This window comes from Orbicella franksi, chromosome 6 (assembly GCF_964199315.1).
Source record: "Orbicella franksi chromosome 6, jaOrbFran1.1, whole genome shotgun sequence".
Classification (NCBI taxonomy): Eukaryota; Metazoa; Cnidaria; class Anthozoa; order Scleractinia; family Merulinidae; genus Orbicella; species Orbicella franksi.
This window is the reverse complement of record NC_138150.1, coordinates 21,451,628-21,468,516: the sequence shown is the minus strand read 5'-3', so window position 1 is coordinate 21,468,516 and position 16,889 is coordinate 21,451,628. Positions and strand designations below refer to the sequence as shown.

Genomic DNA, 16,889 nt, shown 5'->3' with positions numbered 1-16,889 from the left:
GACGCATTTCTCTTTAAAAACATTAATGCTATCACAGGATCTTATGTTAGGAGGTAGGGAATTCCATAGTGAAGTTGATGTAGAAGCAAAAGTTTTTCCTCCTTCTGTCGCTCTGTTGCTCTTAGGGCATCGTAGCGTGATGTGACTATAACGCGAGGATCTTACCGATATGTCACTCACACGTATCAACTTACTAGATATGTATTCTGGGCATTGACCATGTAGACATTTAAAGATAAGGCATAGCTTATTAACATTGATTTCTTCATAGAAGGGTAACCAGTCCAACTTGTTAAATAAGTCAACAGTTCGTTCATCCCTTGCTGTTTTAACATCCAATATTACCCTGGCCGCTCTCTTTTGCAGTCGAAAGACTCGTCTGATATTTGCTTTAGATGTTATACTCCAGACTGCTCCGCCATACAGAAAAAGGGGCTTTATGGTTGCATTGTAGAAGAGTATACGCTCATTTAAAGGTAAATAATGCCTAATTGATCTCAAGATACCGATGCGCTTAGTAAGTTTCTTACATAAATGTTCAACATGCTCGTTAAAAGAAAGGTCCGGGTCAATATATACTCCAAGTAGTTTATAGCTTGTAGTAGTTTCCAATACATCTTCCGTGCTGGAACGGATTTCCATCTGGTCGCAGTGGTCCATCTTTGCACGCAGTCTAGTACCGGTTACGAACATGGATTTTGTTTTGGCCATGTTCAGCTTAAACCGGTTATTGCCTGTCCATTTTTCCAGTTCTACAGTACTTTGACATAGTCTGGAATAAAGTCCAGGGGTATTTGTGTAAGGTGAGTGTGAGCTCAGAGTCGTGTCATCTGCGAAGATGTCCACAGTAGTGGGCTGCGATACTGCCTCCGGGAGGTCGTTTATATGCACTAGGAAAAGAAGAGGAGAGAGTACGGATCCCTGTGGTACTCCGTGCGTCAAAGCCTGGGGCGAGGATTGTGCACTCCGGATAACCGTGCGCTGCGTTCGGTTTTGAAGGAATGAACGCACAAGGACCAGGTTGTTGTCCTCTAGACCATAAATGCGCAGTTTTTCAATCAATCTCATGGTTAACAAGATCGAAGGCCTGCTGGAAGTCGGCGAAAACTAAGCCATTTATCCGGTTGTCATCAAGATTTAACAGCATTCGGTCGACAATGTCTATTAAGGCTGTCTCAGTCGAGTGGTGTTTCCTAAAGGCAGATTGCAATGAATATAGGAGATTATTGTCCTTGAGAAAAGTAGATAGAGAGTTGTGCAAATGTCTCTCGAATATTTTTGAAAGTACAGGAAGGAACGGCTGAGATCGGCCTGTAGTTGTTTTTGTCAGACTTGCTCTTCTGCTTGAAATCGCTTTGAAACAGCCTCAAAACGTCGTGGAAAACACAAGTAGCACACTAAAGGCCGAAGTAAATCGTTATCATCGAATGTCTTTTCCATATTTCGAATTGTTATAAAAGATCGTTACATTTCCATACAAACTCTTATACTTATGCTGATTTGACCTGATGTTATTTATACAGTTTCCCTATGGATACCAGCCTTTGAGCTGAATGGGCTACCCTGTTTACATAAATTTCACTTTTCCTTTACTTTTCGCGACTGAGTGTAGTAAACATTTAAAATGTTCACGGCTCCTTGGGAGCTTGGGGGACCTGTGTTAAACTTGACTTGAGGTTAAGATGTATTTGATCTTTCCCAACGTCTTATGAACATCGTCCTGACACACTTGATGATGAAGGACCAGTCTTATTCGATCTTTTCCAGCTGTAAGAATTCTCACTGCTACTCGTGTTTCCAGTGGCGCGCTGTCTGTGACGTCAAGCATTCGTTTGACGAGCTCATTGGCTGAAACTGTACGATGATTGACATTGAAGTACACCATGTTGGTTTCAACGCTTTTCAGATCGACGTCCAAGCCAAGATCTTTCATATCGTGAATTCCTGTTAGAAGGACAGTACCACATGTATAGTGACTTTCGTTTTTAATGTCAAAGGCGACAACAGCCTGAAATGTTAGTCGTTTGACCATTTCAGGTCAGCATTACAGGTCCGCAATTCGCACGGAGAGTAGTTACATTCCTATGCACGCTCTGGAGACCTATGTTATTGTGCTTTTGCTTCGGTTTGTCTTTATTAAGCTCCCCACAATGGTTAAATAAATTGGTCAAAAGAAAAACGTTTTGTTCTGGGCACTTTCAATATGGCTTATGGAGTGACTGATTATTTAAGCCATTGATTTGCCCAAAAACACAACAAGGGGTTCAGACAATTGGTAAAGCTGAATAAAATGTTGACGAAAATACTGCTGACCTTTTGCCAAACTCTGTGCATTAGCATGGTCCACTTGAAGTTTTGGTGCTATATGGTCTAATGCATAAATCCCTGCTGCAGCTAACACACCAACCTGTCGCATACCACCTCCAAGAACCTTCCTGTGACGCCAACACCTGTTTGAAATGGATGAGCATAACAGTAATCTTTAAGGAAAAAATCATCATGTAAATGTATGCAAGAATCGCAACTGGAACAATAAAAAGCTGCTCACAACAGTCTAGATTAGTTAAAGATCATTGCAAACTAAATGTTAATTATTTCATTTATTATATGACAAATTATCAATTATACTATTACTGTTACAACAAACTAACACAACAGCCCTCTTTGTGTTGTCCACCTACTCTACACATTACATTTCTGAACAAGGGAAGGGGTCTAGTTTTAAAATGTGCAGTATCACGTTTTTTGACAAACAAACCTATTAACAAGGACGGTCTGTTAACAGTTACTGTCACCATTTTTATTCTGTATTTTTCCCACTTTTTACTGTACATATTCATTCATTCAGGTCTTTTTGATCATTTGCCAAAGGCTGTCAGTTGGCAGTCAAAAGCTTATTTTAACCCAAATCTTTAAGCCAGAGAACGTTTTAATTGTTTTCATAACAGTCTCTTCACACTGAAGCTTCTTAATCCTTGATTTTCTCTGTCTAGAAACCATTTACCTTGATATGAAATCACTCTGTCCAGCAATTATTGAACCTACTGGGGCACCAAGACCCTACAAGGAAATGACAATTAATAGTTAATATTTAATAATTAATTTTTGACAGTCAGGAAAGAACTACTAAGCTGTAGTGCATGAATTTGTTTTGGCACAATGAAAGGCTACACACCAATTTTGCATTTAGGTCAACAGTATTTTGAATTTGCCTAAATTGGTGCTGCAATGATACGCATATTGATAATTTTTTAAAAAAAAAGTTCACCCCCCTTTCTCAACTAATCAAAAAAAGTCCACTACAATCACTATGTGCCTGCTCCCATTTTCCTATACTTTGCACCTGGCTTCATTTATTCACTCCATGTTTGCATTGGTTCACTGGAATCTCAGTGTTATTTGTGATTGCTCAGAGGGAGTTCTCTAGGTGTTAGTTTACAATTGAAGGAGTGAGTGCAAAACCATGCTAAGTGACGATTTGGGTGAAAAAAAAAAATTTCGCGAAAGGGCTTGAATTTTTGCATGTGGTCTTCAATGTAATAGAAAAACGTGGTCCTGTATTTTTGTCGCTGGTTTTTGCTTCGTTTATAAAGACGCCGCTAGGAAAACCGAGTGGTTTTTCTGCATACGCAATATCTCAAAAACGAAGCGAAGCTTAGCGGAAAAACTACAGGACATTGTTAAACATACCTAAACAAAACTGCATGCGAAATTTGGAGCGTTTTCGACAAAGTTCACTTTTGATTAAAATACCTACCGCCCTTTTCCCGCCGAGGTCTTCAAATAAACGAAGCCGGGCCTTTGTTATGATAAACAGAGCCGATCCTTTGTTATAATAGCCAAGCCAAGCCTTTGTTATAAGTCGAAGTCTCGCCTCGGTTTATCATAACAAAGGATCGGCCCGCCGCGTCCGCAAGGACTTTGATTTCACTTAGAAAGCAGCAAAATGTCAATTTCACGCAACGTATAACCTCAAAAATGTTGATTTTAGATCAAAAAAGGTTTAAATGTTGATTTCACGTTAACGCGTGACAGCGCTAGCAAGGAGGTTGATTTCTCTTAGAAACGAGCAAAATGTCAATTTCACGCAACGCAGAAGCTCAATGATGTTGATTTCAGGTCTAAATAGGTTAAAATGTTGATTTGACGTTAACGCGTGACGGCAAGGAGGTTGATTTCACTTACAAACCAACAAAATGTCAATTTCACGCAGCGCATAAGCTCAATGATGTTGATTTCAGGTCTAAATAGGTTAAAAAGTTGATTTCACGTTAACGCGTGACGGCAAGCATGTTGGTTTCACTTAGAAACCAGCAAAATGTCAATTTCACGAAGCGCATAAGCTCAATGATGTTAATTTCAGGTCTAAATAGGTTAAAATGTTGATTTCACGTTAACGCTTGACGGCAAGGATGCTAGTTTCACTTAGGAAATAGCAAAATGGTAATTTCACGCAACTTATAAGCTCAATGATGTTGATTTCACGTGAAAACGCGCTATAAATAGGGCTGACAGATTAACAGATTAACCCATCTCCGCAACGTACGGGTCTCCATACATCTGCTTGTCCGCTGATCCCAGAAGCTCAAAACACTACAAATCATGCCGATTTGAAATAAAATCAACGCAACCTGCATCACAGATCTATGTTACAATCGATCGCTACTTGTTGGCCATTCTTATGTTTAAACAAGCTAGTTACCAGTTCGAGAAACGTCCGCAGAACGTGATCGCAATGCATGCCGGGAAGGGTCTTTACACCTCGTGCGCGGGAAAACATGCGGTCGATACAAGACAAATTTTATCACTCTAAAACCAGTTCTCGCTTTCCAAACTTTGACGCTAGCAACGCTTGGCAAATGGGCCACGACTCACCAGAGGGTATTTTTCTTGGGCAAGAACTGCTCTTGGACTTTGCTGCCTGGCTCGATCTGACTTCGAACGCCGATAACACGATTACGGTATATCAGCTGCCTTCGAAGTTTCAGAACACATTTTGATTCTTTAAAACGTGCTGATGACTTACGGGTTTATCGAGACTTTATGATGCCTCTCAACCACCAGGCAGGCATACAAGGTACTTTAAAACAATGCTTAAGATATTAGTTGACAGAGCTCTAATGCGGCACATCTCTTTTTTGTTCGATGAATTTCGTTTGACTCTCGATCGATTCACGTGTTGTGCTCACGTCACAATAACCGACGTAAACAATCTGTTCCCAGATTTCCGCTCCATATATGCTGTGAGATTTGATTTTGACTTCATACACTATAAACAGTCTGCCTGTTTGCTGTTCAACAAATAAACTCCTAAAGACATGGCTAGGAAAAGCCAAGTATTTTTGCATACGTTATAACTCGAAAACGAAGCAAAAACCAGCGACAAAAATACAGGGCCGCGTTTTTCTATTACATTGAAGACCACATGCAAAAATTCAAGCCCTTTCACGAAATTTTTTTTTTCACCCAAATCGTCACTTAGCATGGTTTTGCACTCACCCCTTCAATTATGCTCCATTTTAAAATCACTGTGACACACACTATCGTATGTTCAACTTGTGTTCTGATCTGATTCTGACAATGGCACCACTTTCTACTTCCCTCCCCCAGCCACCTTCAGCCCATCTTTATTTGGGATAAAGGGCATATATGGTAGAGACCAGACAAAGAGTGATTCCCTGGTCCTCCAGGTTGGGGGTTAGGCACAGGGCTAACGACCCTGTCCCTTAAAAAAGCGTTATGTTACAGAAACCCACGACCTTATGTGCCTACTGGCGCTTTGAGAACTGATGATGATGATGAACACACTAACCATGAAGACAATGGCACCACTTCCTGCCTCCCTCCCCCAGCCACCTGCAGCCCATCTTTATTTGGGATAAAGGGCATATATTGCATGCAAACAGGTATAGTATAAATACAAAATAATTACTTAGACTTCTGAAATACTGTAAAAAAAGTATTAATTAGTACTATTCTAAATCAGCCTTATACCTTAGCCCTTGTAGTAACTGGGGAAAAATATTGGGTGTGGTAAAAACATTCAAGATGCTTATATTTACTCCAGTGCCAATTATTACCTTGGAAAGACAGAAAGTGACTGAATCAACATGTTGGGTTATCTGTGCAACAGGAACACCAAGAGCTGTAGCAGCATTGAAAAGTCTAGCTCCATCCATGTGCACCTTAAGTCCATGTTTTGTGGCAAGCTCTTTCACCTTAAAACAAATTAATTTTATAAAATAGGTTTGTTCTACTATCGGACAATATTAAACATTCAACAAAATCCTCAATTCTAATTGGTTCTGGAGCTACAGAGCTATTTTGTTATGTAATTGATTGACTTTCATAGAACTGTTCAATTCAAACTTTTCAAAGTGATCACTAAAATTGGACACCTTTACCATGTACCCATCAATTTGGGACACCTAACTTCTTACAGTAATTTTTTTCACAGATTTTTTTCACTAAAAGAGGTGTTCAAAGAATTCCAAATTCCAACTGCACATTTTGAAACCGAAAATTCATTTATTTCTTAATTCATTCGGTAATTTGAGCTTGTGTGATTACAGTGTATATGAGAGAGAGATGAATCATGTCCATATTATTATCTTAAATTGGCCTTGTGTTACAAACATGGTTGGCTCAATTAGTAGGAAAGGAGCCCGCCCTCCTCTCCTGAAGGCATGGCTGGACATGTGAGGATTCTTTTGTTAGTCTTAGCTAATCAGATAACTGCCCACAGACTTTTGTCAGGCATAAATTATCTCATCAGATCAATGATGAATGATCTGCAATTGATGAAAGTAGCATGTGACAGAACTTACGGACAGTGCCTACTAAATACAAAGGTTTTTGCACCAGATTAGGACTACGTGGAAACAAGTAGATCTTTGCAAGGACTATTGGAATCCACAATGAAAAATGGGGGTGGCCATGCATTTTTTTGAGATAATTAGGCTTGAATCTCATTATTGATGTTTGAAGGAAAGCGACACCACCCTCTGGTGAGCCAGACAAAATTAAATTTTTAAATGTATCGAGCAAAAGCAAACCAAACTAGCAAAAAACATATATGTATGGCAAACTACAGGGTATCAGCTTAACGGCAGAAACCATGCAGGCCTACATGTGACCTTTTTAGTTACACCACAGTCAAATGGCTCTGCTCTCCTTATCCATGCATTTGTAACTTATTGTAATTCCCTTTTGTCAGGCCTTCTTAAAGACCAGATTCAGAGACTGCAGTATGTCCAGAACGCAGCCACGTGGCTCCTCACTGGAACTCAGAAGCATGAACACATCATGCCTGTGTTTCAAGAGTTACACTGGCTAACAGTGGCTGCATAAGAGACTAGATTTCAAAATTTTGCTTTTGACCTATAAATCTATTAAATGGTATTGCCTCTTCTTATTTAAATGAACTATTACAATCATATGTTCCTGCTAGATCACTATGCTCCTCCAATAAATCCACACTTGTTACTCCTAAATGTAATCTTAGGATGTACAGACACGGAGCATTTTCATATATTGCTCCAGTTTTATGGAACTCACTACCAGATAATATAATGTAAGAGATTGTAGGTCACTGGTGACATTTAAATCTAAGCTAAAGACTTTTCTTTTTACATGTAAATGTATGTTTTTTTTTCTTAACTTAATAATTTGATTTTACTTTTTATCTATTTATTATTTTAATTATTTACTTATTTTATTATTATTATTATTATTATTATTATTTCTTAGAACACAACATATAAAGCCCTTCTGCAGCAATAATGTGAGACAAAATAGGTTGGAAGATTATATTAGATTATAAAAATTTACCAGTACATCAAAATTCCAATGCAAACCTCTAACACTAAAACAGATGCACAGTAGATATATGGAGAAGGATAGAAGAGACATGAAATAAAACAGAATGAATTTTAACCAACATTACCTTTCTTAAGTATTCTAGTGGTAATACTCTGCCTCCTGTTCCATTATGAGTTTGTTCAACACATATCAAGCGACTGGTGGGTACATGGGCATCACCACTTGAACGGATTTTGTTTTCAATGTCTAACAAATCCAGAGTCCCATCAAGATTGGTGTGCACTTGTCGTGAGTGTACACCAGCCACTTGTGCAACTCCACCCTGCTCCCACATTATGATATGTGCCAAGTCACCAACAAGTATCTCATCACCTCGACCAGGACAGTGTGCCATTACTGAAAGATCAAGGAAAACTTTGCTTATATGAGTGGCTTGTTAACAAACAATAGCAACTATTTCAAATCAATTTCTCAAACTGAGTAATAATTCAACAAGTTTAAACAAAGGAAATCATGACTGTGATGTTGTTTGGATAGATTTTTACAATTTTATTTCTCTGTTTTGTTCTTAGTTTTGGTTTTGATTGAGAAGATATATCAAACGCTCTAGACAGTGTTTGACCACATTTTCAAACACCTTGAAGCTCAACAAAAATACTCCGCTGTACATTGTATTTTCAACTCTCTTCTTGGTATTTGGAAATGTGGTCAAACATGGTCTTTCGTGTTTGATATATTACCCGAACACGGGAAAACTTAGGGGTGAACATTCATGATACCTGATGCTAAATTTCCTATTGTTCCACTTGGTACAAAGAGGGCAGCATCTTTACCAGTTAATTCTGCTGCCTTTTCCTGTAAGACTGGTGAGAAAAATAAAACAGGATTTGAATTCAAGGACCTCAAAAAATTATTCTCTGGATAAGGCTTTAGGGAGATAATATTTTTAGGGCAAGAAGTCAATTGATAAGGAATTCCAAGTGGTTAATAGATTTGAGCTTCACCAAATCATCAGAAGTTCAGTTATCAATATGTTGATTCAGACCCCTTTCTTATCTGAAACACTGATTTCAAATATTGTATCTCACAAGATACACCATTAGGGATACCTTGTATGGCTTTGATCCCAACTAAACTAAAGAGAGCGAGGAGAGGAGACAAAGTTAAAAAAATATAAAATATGGAAGTTGCTTTACTCCTTTCAGTCCTTTTAACCTTTAATATTTCCCAGAGAAACCGGGTAAGAAGGACTGTTGCTAATATGCAAGCCGGCCAGCAAGGCATGCAAGCCAGGTGAGTTAGGATCCCTACCCCCCCCCCCCCCTACCTCCCCACCATAAAAAGGATAACCCTAATTGAGCTAATGTAGGCTAACCAAAGTGCTATTTGGACTAAACGGAGTTCTAGATTAGTTAGGCCAGTAGGAGCGTTATATAGGCTAACCAGTTTGCTGCCAATGTGAGCTATGCAACTGAGCAAGTAATCCCTCCTGGTTCTAAGGCTAACTGTAAGTTAACATTATTTTTGGAGGGGGGTGAGCTATTTAGGCTTACCAGACTGTTATTTAGGCAAACCAAAATGGCTTGCATATTGCCTGGCATGACCCGCTGGTTAGCACTTCTTGCAGACCCATGGCAACTCTCCTAATTCCTAGCCTAATGGGCTGCTACACTCAAATGCCTTTGAAGGGCCTGCTGCCTTCAGTTAATTTGGTGTAGGAATATACCCCTCCACCTATTAAAATCTAAATTATCACCGCTTCACATTTGAATGGAATCGCCACTCCATCTTGTCCTACAATTTCGCCCATGCAGCTTAGACAAAATTAGAAACACACATTCAAAAATACACAGCGTCAGAAAATAAAACAGCATATTGTGTGTTATAGGTTCAAATTCTAACCATTCACTGTTGGGTCATCTCCATAAACATCATCACCCACTTCTGCAGCAGCCATCGCTTCTCTCATTGCCTTGCTGGGTCTGGTTACAGTGTCGCTTCTCAGGTCAACTACACGGATTCCAGATCGCTCTTCATCAAAGTCGCGATCTATTCCACTGGTATACATGCTGGACATGCTGCTGAATTACCTTGGTGTGATTGCAATTTTTTCCAGCTTTCCACTCTGAAGAAGTTCAGAGCGATAGCTTCGTAAGAAATTTGTTATCGAAGCGAGTAAATATGAAGGATTCCGTGACATCGTATTCAAAATGGCAAAAAATGCCAGGCGTTAACATAATAAACGCGAAGCCCTGGGGGGCAACACATTTTTACATTCATTCCCAGGACCCAAGAGCACACACACAAAAAAACGGAAAAATAGTAAAAAGGCGCGAAACATAAACTATACTAGGAAAAATGCGTAAATCCCGAAATATGTACTAAGCTAGCACTTTCGATTTCCGAGGGGAGAGTCCTTTCTTCTGTACCCTGCAGGACTGAGATTCTCATCTCTTTCTACTCAAAAAAAGGGAATCTCTGTTTCGCAGGGTACTTATTCAGCTTTCGTGATAACACAATTTTTCAAAGAAGTAAAACAACCTGAGGATGTCGCATCATCGATCACGAATAAAGAGAACAAAAGTTCATAAATACTGACCAGTTTGTAGAGGTAAATATCCCTTACTTTGTTGACAGCTATGACAAAAAAACAACAACAACAACAACAACAACAAAAAATTAGAAGAGAGGAAATAAACCTTTACTGATCAGCCAAACAGATTTAAGAATTTTAATACGAGGTTTCTTACTGGTCAGAAAGTCGGGATAAACTCAAAATAGACCTGACGTCATGGATTCTATTTTAACCAGCTCGGAGCAAGTGGCGCACAATTCAAATCACCGAGAAACATTTTGTTCACAAGAGGTGAATTGGTTTCTTGATTCGACTTTACCCTTCGTGTTTTCAGTAGAATACAATGGTCTAAAATCAGTTTTCAAGACCGTCCACTGGGGCGGATAGAGTGTCTGAGAGAAGGGGATTCGAGATACGGACCAACGAAGGTTGTCCCCTGTAGTAGGGCTCGGGGACATCCCCTGCCCGGAAATTTTTAAAATTGAAGTCCTTGGAAGTGGGAGTTTCGGCATTCTGAGGCTAAGTTAACGTGCTATAATGTCTCTTTTTTTTTCTTAATTTAGAGGATCGGCCGAACCTCCCGAACCCCGACCCCCTAGATCCGCCCCAGCTCTCTCAGTTATCCTCCCTCTACAAGAACAACCCTCAAAATTCTAATTTCATTCCGATCAACGCCAGAGAACTCTTCAGCCATTTTCAACATATTACAGTTTACTTTCTACATGGATTCGTGAACTGATCAGAAGGAGTTGTTTACAGATGCCTGTATATTGTTAGAGGAGACTTTGCTTGTTTCTCTAGGTGTAAATGAAAATAGTGAAAATGACTACAAAGTTCCAGGATGTGAACATCTCTTATTCAAATAACTGCAACAAGACAAATAAGATAGGAACGTGGACCAGACTTGTGAAAGAATGAAATGATATAACAAAATAATTTGAATAGTCCACCAGCTGGCAATTAAAAGACTGGATAAAAGGAAGAGGGTTTGTAAATGGACGGCCGAAGTGGAAAATATGGAGAAGGTGGACAATAGGCAACAAAGTATTTAGGATGGTTAACTGATGCAGTTACTGCTCACAGAACTGGTGAGGGGTACCTTTAGCTTGTAGTGGTAAAGGGACAAGTGACCGACAGGCTTGATATTGTTACGGCAGTGGCCACCATACACTCTACATTCTGATATTTTAATTATCTGATTCAGAAAACAAACTCTCATCAAAATTTCCCCTCACCAATGTGGCAGTGCTTTGTCGTAGCGGTGACGCTCGTTTTCAGTTTTATATGCATTCGCTACATCTGCGGTATGTGCCATAAAATGTTCAGTGCCTCAGCTTTGAAATACATTTAGGAGTGACTACATGTACTTCGTGATTTTTGGGGGTAGAGGCGGGGGGATGGGTGTGGGTGGTGGATTATTTTACTCTTTTTTTAAGTAACATTAATTATCTTCCGTGACCAAAGATTAATACTTGTGATTTTCATTTCAAAATGAATCCAATTTTACCAAACTCCGGCCTCGCTTTTAGCATCCCTCCACTTCACGGAAAATTTTATTCTCATGCAGGACTTCGGAAATGGCTTCTAACGTTTTTCAGAGGACAGTTTTATAAATCTAAACATGGAAAAACGTTGCATATTTTAGTATCTTATGCTTTTTATATGTCAGCCTTTGGGATAATTGACGGTAGGCCGGAGGCTTAATAGGAGAGACTAGTTTAAAAAGTATTCACAAGCAAATGACGAGACGTCGCTTCTTTAGAAAGGAAAATTCTGAAACCACATTGTCAATGTCCACATGCTTATGCGTACGTATGTGAAGAATTGCCAGAGAGGACAAAATCTCCTGACTGGTTTCTCTGTGCTGCAAAGACGGGTTTTCAATCTCTTCAAGCCACTTAAACTACGGTCAGCAGCACAGGCTGACACAGGCCACGTGAATCGCATAAATTCCAGATAAAACTGGGGACTGGTTAGCCTCTTCCAGGTGTTCAGTTAGTTGGGTCGCAGCGCGAAAAACGGCGAGCGAAAAAAATAAAAAAGCGCGGCGAGAGGAAGCAAAAGAACTTTTGCTTCGTCTCGCCGCGCTTTTTTCATTTCTTCGCGCGCTGTTTTTCACGCTGCGCCCCAACTAACTGAACACCTGGAAGAGGCTAGGGGCTGGTGTACACGGTGTAATCGAGAGTCTCGTGAAATACTTTTGTGAATCTCAAACGCCAAGGGGCTCAAAAAGGCAAAGTCAGTGTGTTGAGATTGGTGGATTTAGATATATTTTGTTTTTTGTTTTGTTTTGTTTTTTCATTTTGTTATCGTGGTAGGAATAACTGATGCCAGCGAAAAACGCAATCGTTAAGTATTGAACTGAATTGAGTTTTTTTAAACAATTGAAATATTAAATGTGTGAGTTAAAATTAAAAAAAGTCGTATATTCGACGGTAAGGAACACTCAACCATCCCATCATGCGCCACGCGTTTATCGCATTAATTGTGTTGGCCCACTGTATTTCCGCGACATAGTATAAAATAGTTATGTAACGCCCTCTCGTGGTATATGATGGAATATCACACTTGTCACTTATATTTTCTTAATATGCATGTTCGCCTAAAGGCTCTTAGTCTCGAGAGGGCAAGATAGGGCCATCTTGCTCGCTCAGGTAGCCAATCACAGCGCAGGATTTGATTCATCTTGCGCGCTCACGGAGCTAGCCATATGATAAGATCTGTAAAGTCACCATTTTATTAAGTCTCAGATCAGGCTTGTAATAAATAAAAAAATAATGAATAACTATCAAAAATTAATAATTACTATCGCAAGCTCTCTTTAGAGCTGTAAACCTGATGAATTGCTTACAACTACATGGGGTTAGACTACGAGTCCCTCTTTCGCTTAGACCGTCGTGCGCGACGCGAGAAAAAAACACGCGAGACAAAAATGGCCGCGCGGCCATTTTTTTCTCGCGGTTTTCTTTCGCGTCACGCACGACGGACTAAGCGAAAGAGGGTCTAACATGGGGTAAATGAACTGTTTTTGTCTCTGTTCCTTAAAGGCTTGTGTACAATCTGTAAGTTCTTGATGAGACTTAGTTACATTTGTTTCCCCGCTTTTTATTTGTCTGTTTTATAAACTGGTCTCTTTTAGGGGTCTGCATAAGCTTCGGCCACGCCCAGATTGGTCTCTTTTAGGGGTTAAATTCAAAATTTCCGACGAGCATCCCCGTCCACTCCATATGGGAGTCCCCCCCCCCCCCCGGGAACATTTCACACCTTTCAAAAAGGACGCCAAAAAATGGCGCGAGAACCGAGAGAACCTGGTGTCTAATGTGGAAAACCGCTGATCGGTGCTTGTTGAAGGTCGGACACTCAGAATGATGTAGGTCGTTTCTCCCATTTCGTTACAAGTCGTTTCGAAACACATTTAAAGTCAATTTCGTTTCAAAAGTAACCTCGAGGAAAAAATCTGATTAAAGTGCTTTCGTCGTCGTAATACGTTTTGTGATTTCTTGTTCAAACGTAATGCAATGTTGATATGATGGCAGGAAGTCGGCTGAGGAAGCTATTGGGCCGTTATTTAGGATTTTCTTTGCCCTGCGGGCTCTGGAGTTAAACTCATCCCACAGAGAAAAAATGTTCGTCTGAAGGTCTCAGGACTTTCTCCGCTGAATACACCAAAACTTCTCCGAAACGAGCTTGATTCTTCTTACTAACCAAACTTTGCGCAGCTTTACGTGTCTCTAGTCAGTTTAACTTTGCGGAACTTTACGTATCCCGTAGTGTCCAATTTAATTTGTGGTTTCGTGCTGTGCAGTACTTAACCACTTCAGACGAGACGGGTCATACAAAGGTAAATCGCTTTTTAGTGATTATCCCGAAAACGTCGGTCAAAACGGAATGAGGAGAATTCGAAGTTACAACAAAGTGTGTAAATTTCTTTACTCAAGCAAAACACCTGCGCTGCGCCGACAACATGAACCAAAAAAGTACAATTGTTCTGGTCAACGAACGAATACACGGTCGTGCTCCTGCCGTATGCCCATATTCGATAAGAATTTTCCAGGTCCACGTCACGGTTGTACACGCCATGAATACTCCAGAATTCTATAGCTTTGGCGTCAAGATCACGTATTCGAGGATAAACGTATACACGCACAGGTCGCACATACTTTGAATTCATAGTCTAAATTTTGCTTCCAGGAGAATGCTATGCACCCGCACTGTTACCTTCTTTTATAAAATTCTTTTTACAAAGGGTTAAGTTCGCCATCATACTCTAGGAGTACGACAGATGTGTGTGGTATACTATAACGAAAACCCACGATCGATTATGAACGAAGCGTATTCCACCATTTTCGACACGAATATTCCAGGTGTACGTCACGTTTTGTGTGCGGCTTGAATACCCTAGGATTCTATTGCGTCACAATCACATATTCGAGTCTAGAGTACTCTATAATATTTTGGCTTTCACGCAGTGGTGACGTGTTGTGTGCGTCGTGAATACTCCAGGATTCTATGGCGCCACAATAACGTATTTAAGACTCGAACACGCTTATTATCGTCAAAGCGGAGGGAGAGAATTTAATTTTTCTGCCGCTTGCGATGAACGCTTGAAGAAACAACAGCCGAGAAAAGCAAATGGTCTTGCAATTTTCTGACAGCGAGCTTAGCGCCTCTGAGCAAGGTCTTCATCACGGATCGTGACAAAACTAAGTGAGACGAATTCTCTTGTACGTATACGAAATTTTCCATAAAACGAATTTATATGATTCGTGTTTAGAAATTTTACTAACAACCCGACTGGAAGAAATATTGGTGGGTAAATTTCGTTGAAGGCACTCTTCATGATTACGCATGCGCTGATGCTTTCGGACTTACAGCGGTAACCACAATGATGGAATACCACTAGTCGGTCTAAATAAATAGATTTTGCGACATTCAACTTTCACAAGCATAAGATCGGCCAGAGGCCTCCTAGGAGGGTTCCATGGTTTGCATCAAATAAGCGGCAGCGTTAAATGGGTTTGGCGTCCCGGTGCAAGTCCTCCCATGCAACTGATCTTAGGGCATTCCGCTCTCAAGCTTTGCGAAATTGGTGAGTTGCGCCACCACGTAGTTCGGTGAGATGTAAGGAATATTCCGTTGCCGTTTTTTTTGTTTTTGTTTTAGCACTTTAGTTAAACAAGGGTTTCACATTCAGTGGCCGGGCTGGTATTCGAAAAGAGCTCTGCTATAGGTAGATTGTAAATACTAGAATATAAAATAGTAGTCGGAAGTGTAAACACCTGTAGGAAATAGAACTATGCATAACGTGAGTCAAAAGAGCTATACTGAAGATTGGTACGAATTTTAAGTCTTATGCCTCCACGCAAGATTCTGAACACAATACACTCGATGGCATTAACAGAATGATGTAAGTTAACTATAGATCTTCGCGCTTTGTTGACTTGAACATCCTGAAACGAACGACGAAACGCACGTCCGAAAATTTTAGTTTTCGCGTAAAGAGAAATAAGCTCCGTGAATTAATTTGGCCGATTAAACTAAAACTGCGTGCCGTTAAGTATCAGAGTCCTGGCTTCCCTTGATACGCCGCACATGACGTACCCAGGCCATGATTTTTCCTGACACGCCGCAACGGACATATCAGGATCGGAACATGGCACTCTCCGACACGTCACGTTTCTTGACACGTCACGTTCTGATCTCGGACACGCCAAGTGTCGAAGAATTTCAGGGCCACGTAAATTCCACGTAATTACTCATTTCACGCAGCTTATTGATATCTTTGCGCAATGCGTCAAGGAGCGTACAGATACGTTATGGATATCTTTACGCAATGCATACAGAAGCGTTAAGCTGCGTTGTTGATATATTCACAGAATGCTTAAGATGCGTTAATGATACCTGTACGAAATCCGCAAAGTAGCGAAAAGACGCGCTAATAATACCTGCTTTTATAGCTGTTTATCTGACTTGAGGCTTCCTTTACAAGTAAGTTCTTCCGTAAGAAGCACTCATTACAACAGGGTATATTTTTCAAGTCAGCTCTGTTTTCAGCAACCGGAGCCTTCATTTCCTTCATTTATGATGCAAAAGAACAATCAAGTTGAATTTACTTTGCCAACTCGTATAATGTTTCCTTACACTAGGTATAAGGAAATCTCCACAAGACAGTATACATTCTTATAAGGATACAGACGTATACTGATCATTATACAGACCTTATACATATGCTTCAGTATACATCATTATACCTCTCCGTACACATTATGTATACGGGTTCATTATACCTCCTTATACATGCCATTTCATGCAGTGTAACTTGAGGAATTACTTTGGGAATAACGCACTAACGGGGCATTAACTCTCTAATCATAAAACTTACAATTTCCTCGATTGTGATTGGTTTAAAAAACCCCTATTTTCCACTAATTCATTAGCCAAGTTGTAATAGGACAGTTTTTTATCTTACAGTTTAATACGCCAACCACATTCA

General features: G+C 40.0%; 1 protein-coding gene across 1 annotated transcript; it reads right to left on the bottom strand.

The window, feature by feature from the left end:
• Positions 1 to 788: 788 nt before the first annotated feature.
• LOC145489877 (uncharacterized) lies at positions 789 to 9,899 on the bottom strand. Its single transcript, XM_081468946.1, has 7 exons — positions 9,724 to 9,899; positions 8,601 to 8,684; positions 7,946 to 8,217; positions 6,081 to 6,218; positions 3,005 to 3,060; positions 2,314 to 2,450; positions 789 to 1,944 (listed from the first exon to the last, which is right to left on the bottom strand). Exons 1-7 carry the CDS (start codon positions 9,896 to 9,898, stop codon positions 1,661 to 1,663), a joined length of 1,146 nt encoding a protein of 381 aa, XP_081325072.1. The 5' UTR covers position 9,899; the 3' UTR covers positions 789 to 1,660.
• Between the last annotated feature and the right edge of the window lie 6,990 nt (positions 9,900 to 16,889).

Excerpts from the sequence above, each read along its gene's own strand:
- LOC145489877 (XM_081468946.1), bottom strand. The coding sequence starts at position 9,898 with ATGTCCAGCATGTATACCAGTGGAATAGATCGCGACTTTGATGAAGAG. Across the intron at positions 8,218-8,600 it reads AATAGGAAATTTAGCATCAG|TAATGGCACACTGTCCTGGT; the intron begins GTATCATGAATG and ends TTGATCTTTCAG. Across the intron at positions 3,061-6,080 it reads TCACTTTCTGTCTTTCCAAG|GGTCTTGGTGCCCCAGTAGG; the intron begins GTAATAATTGGC and ends ATTTCCTTGTAG.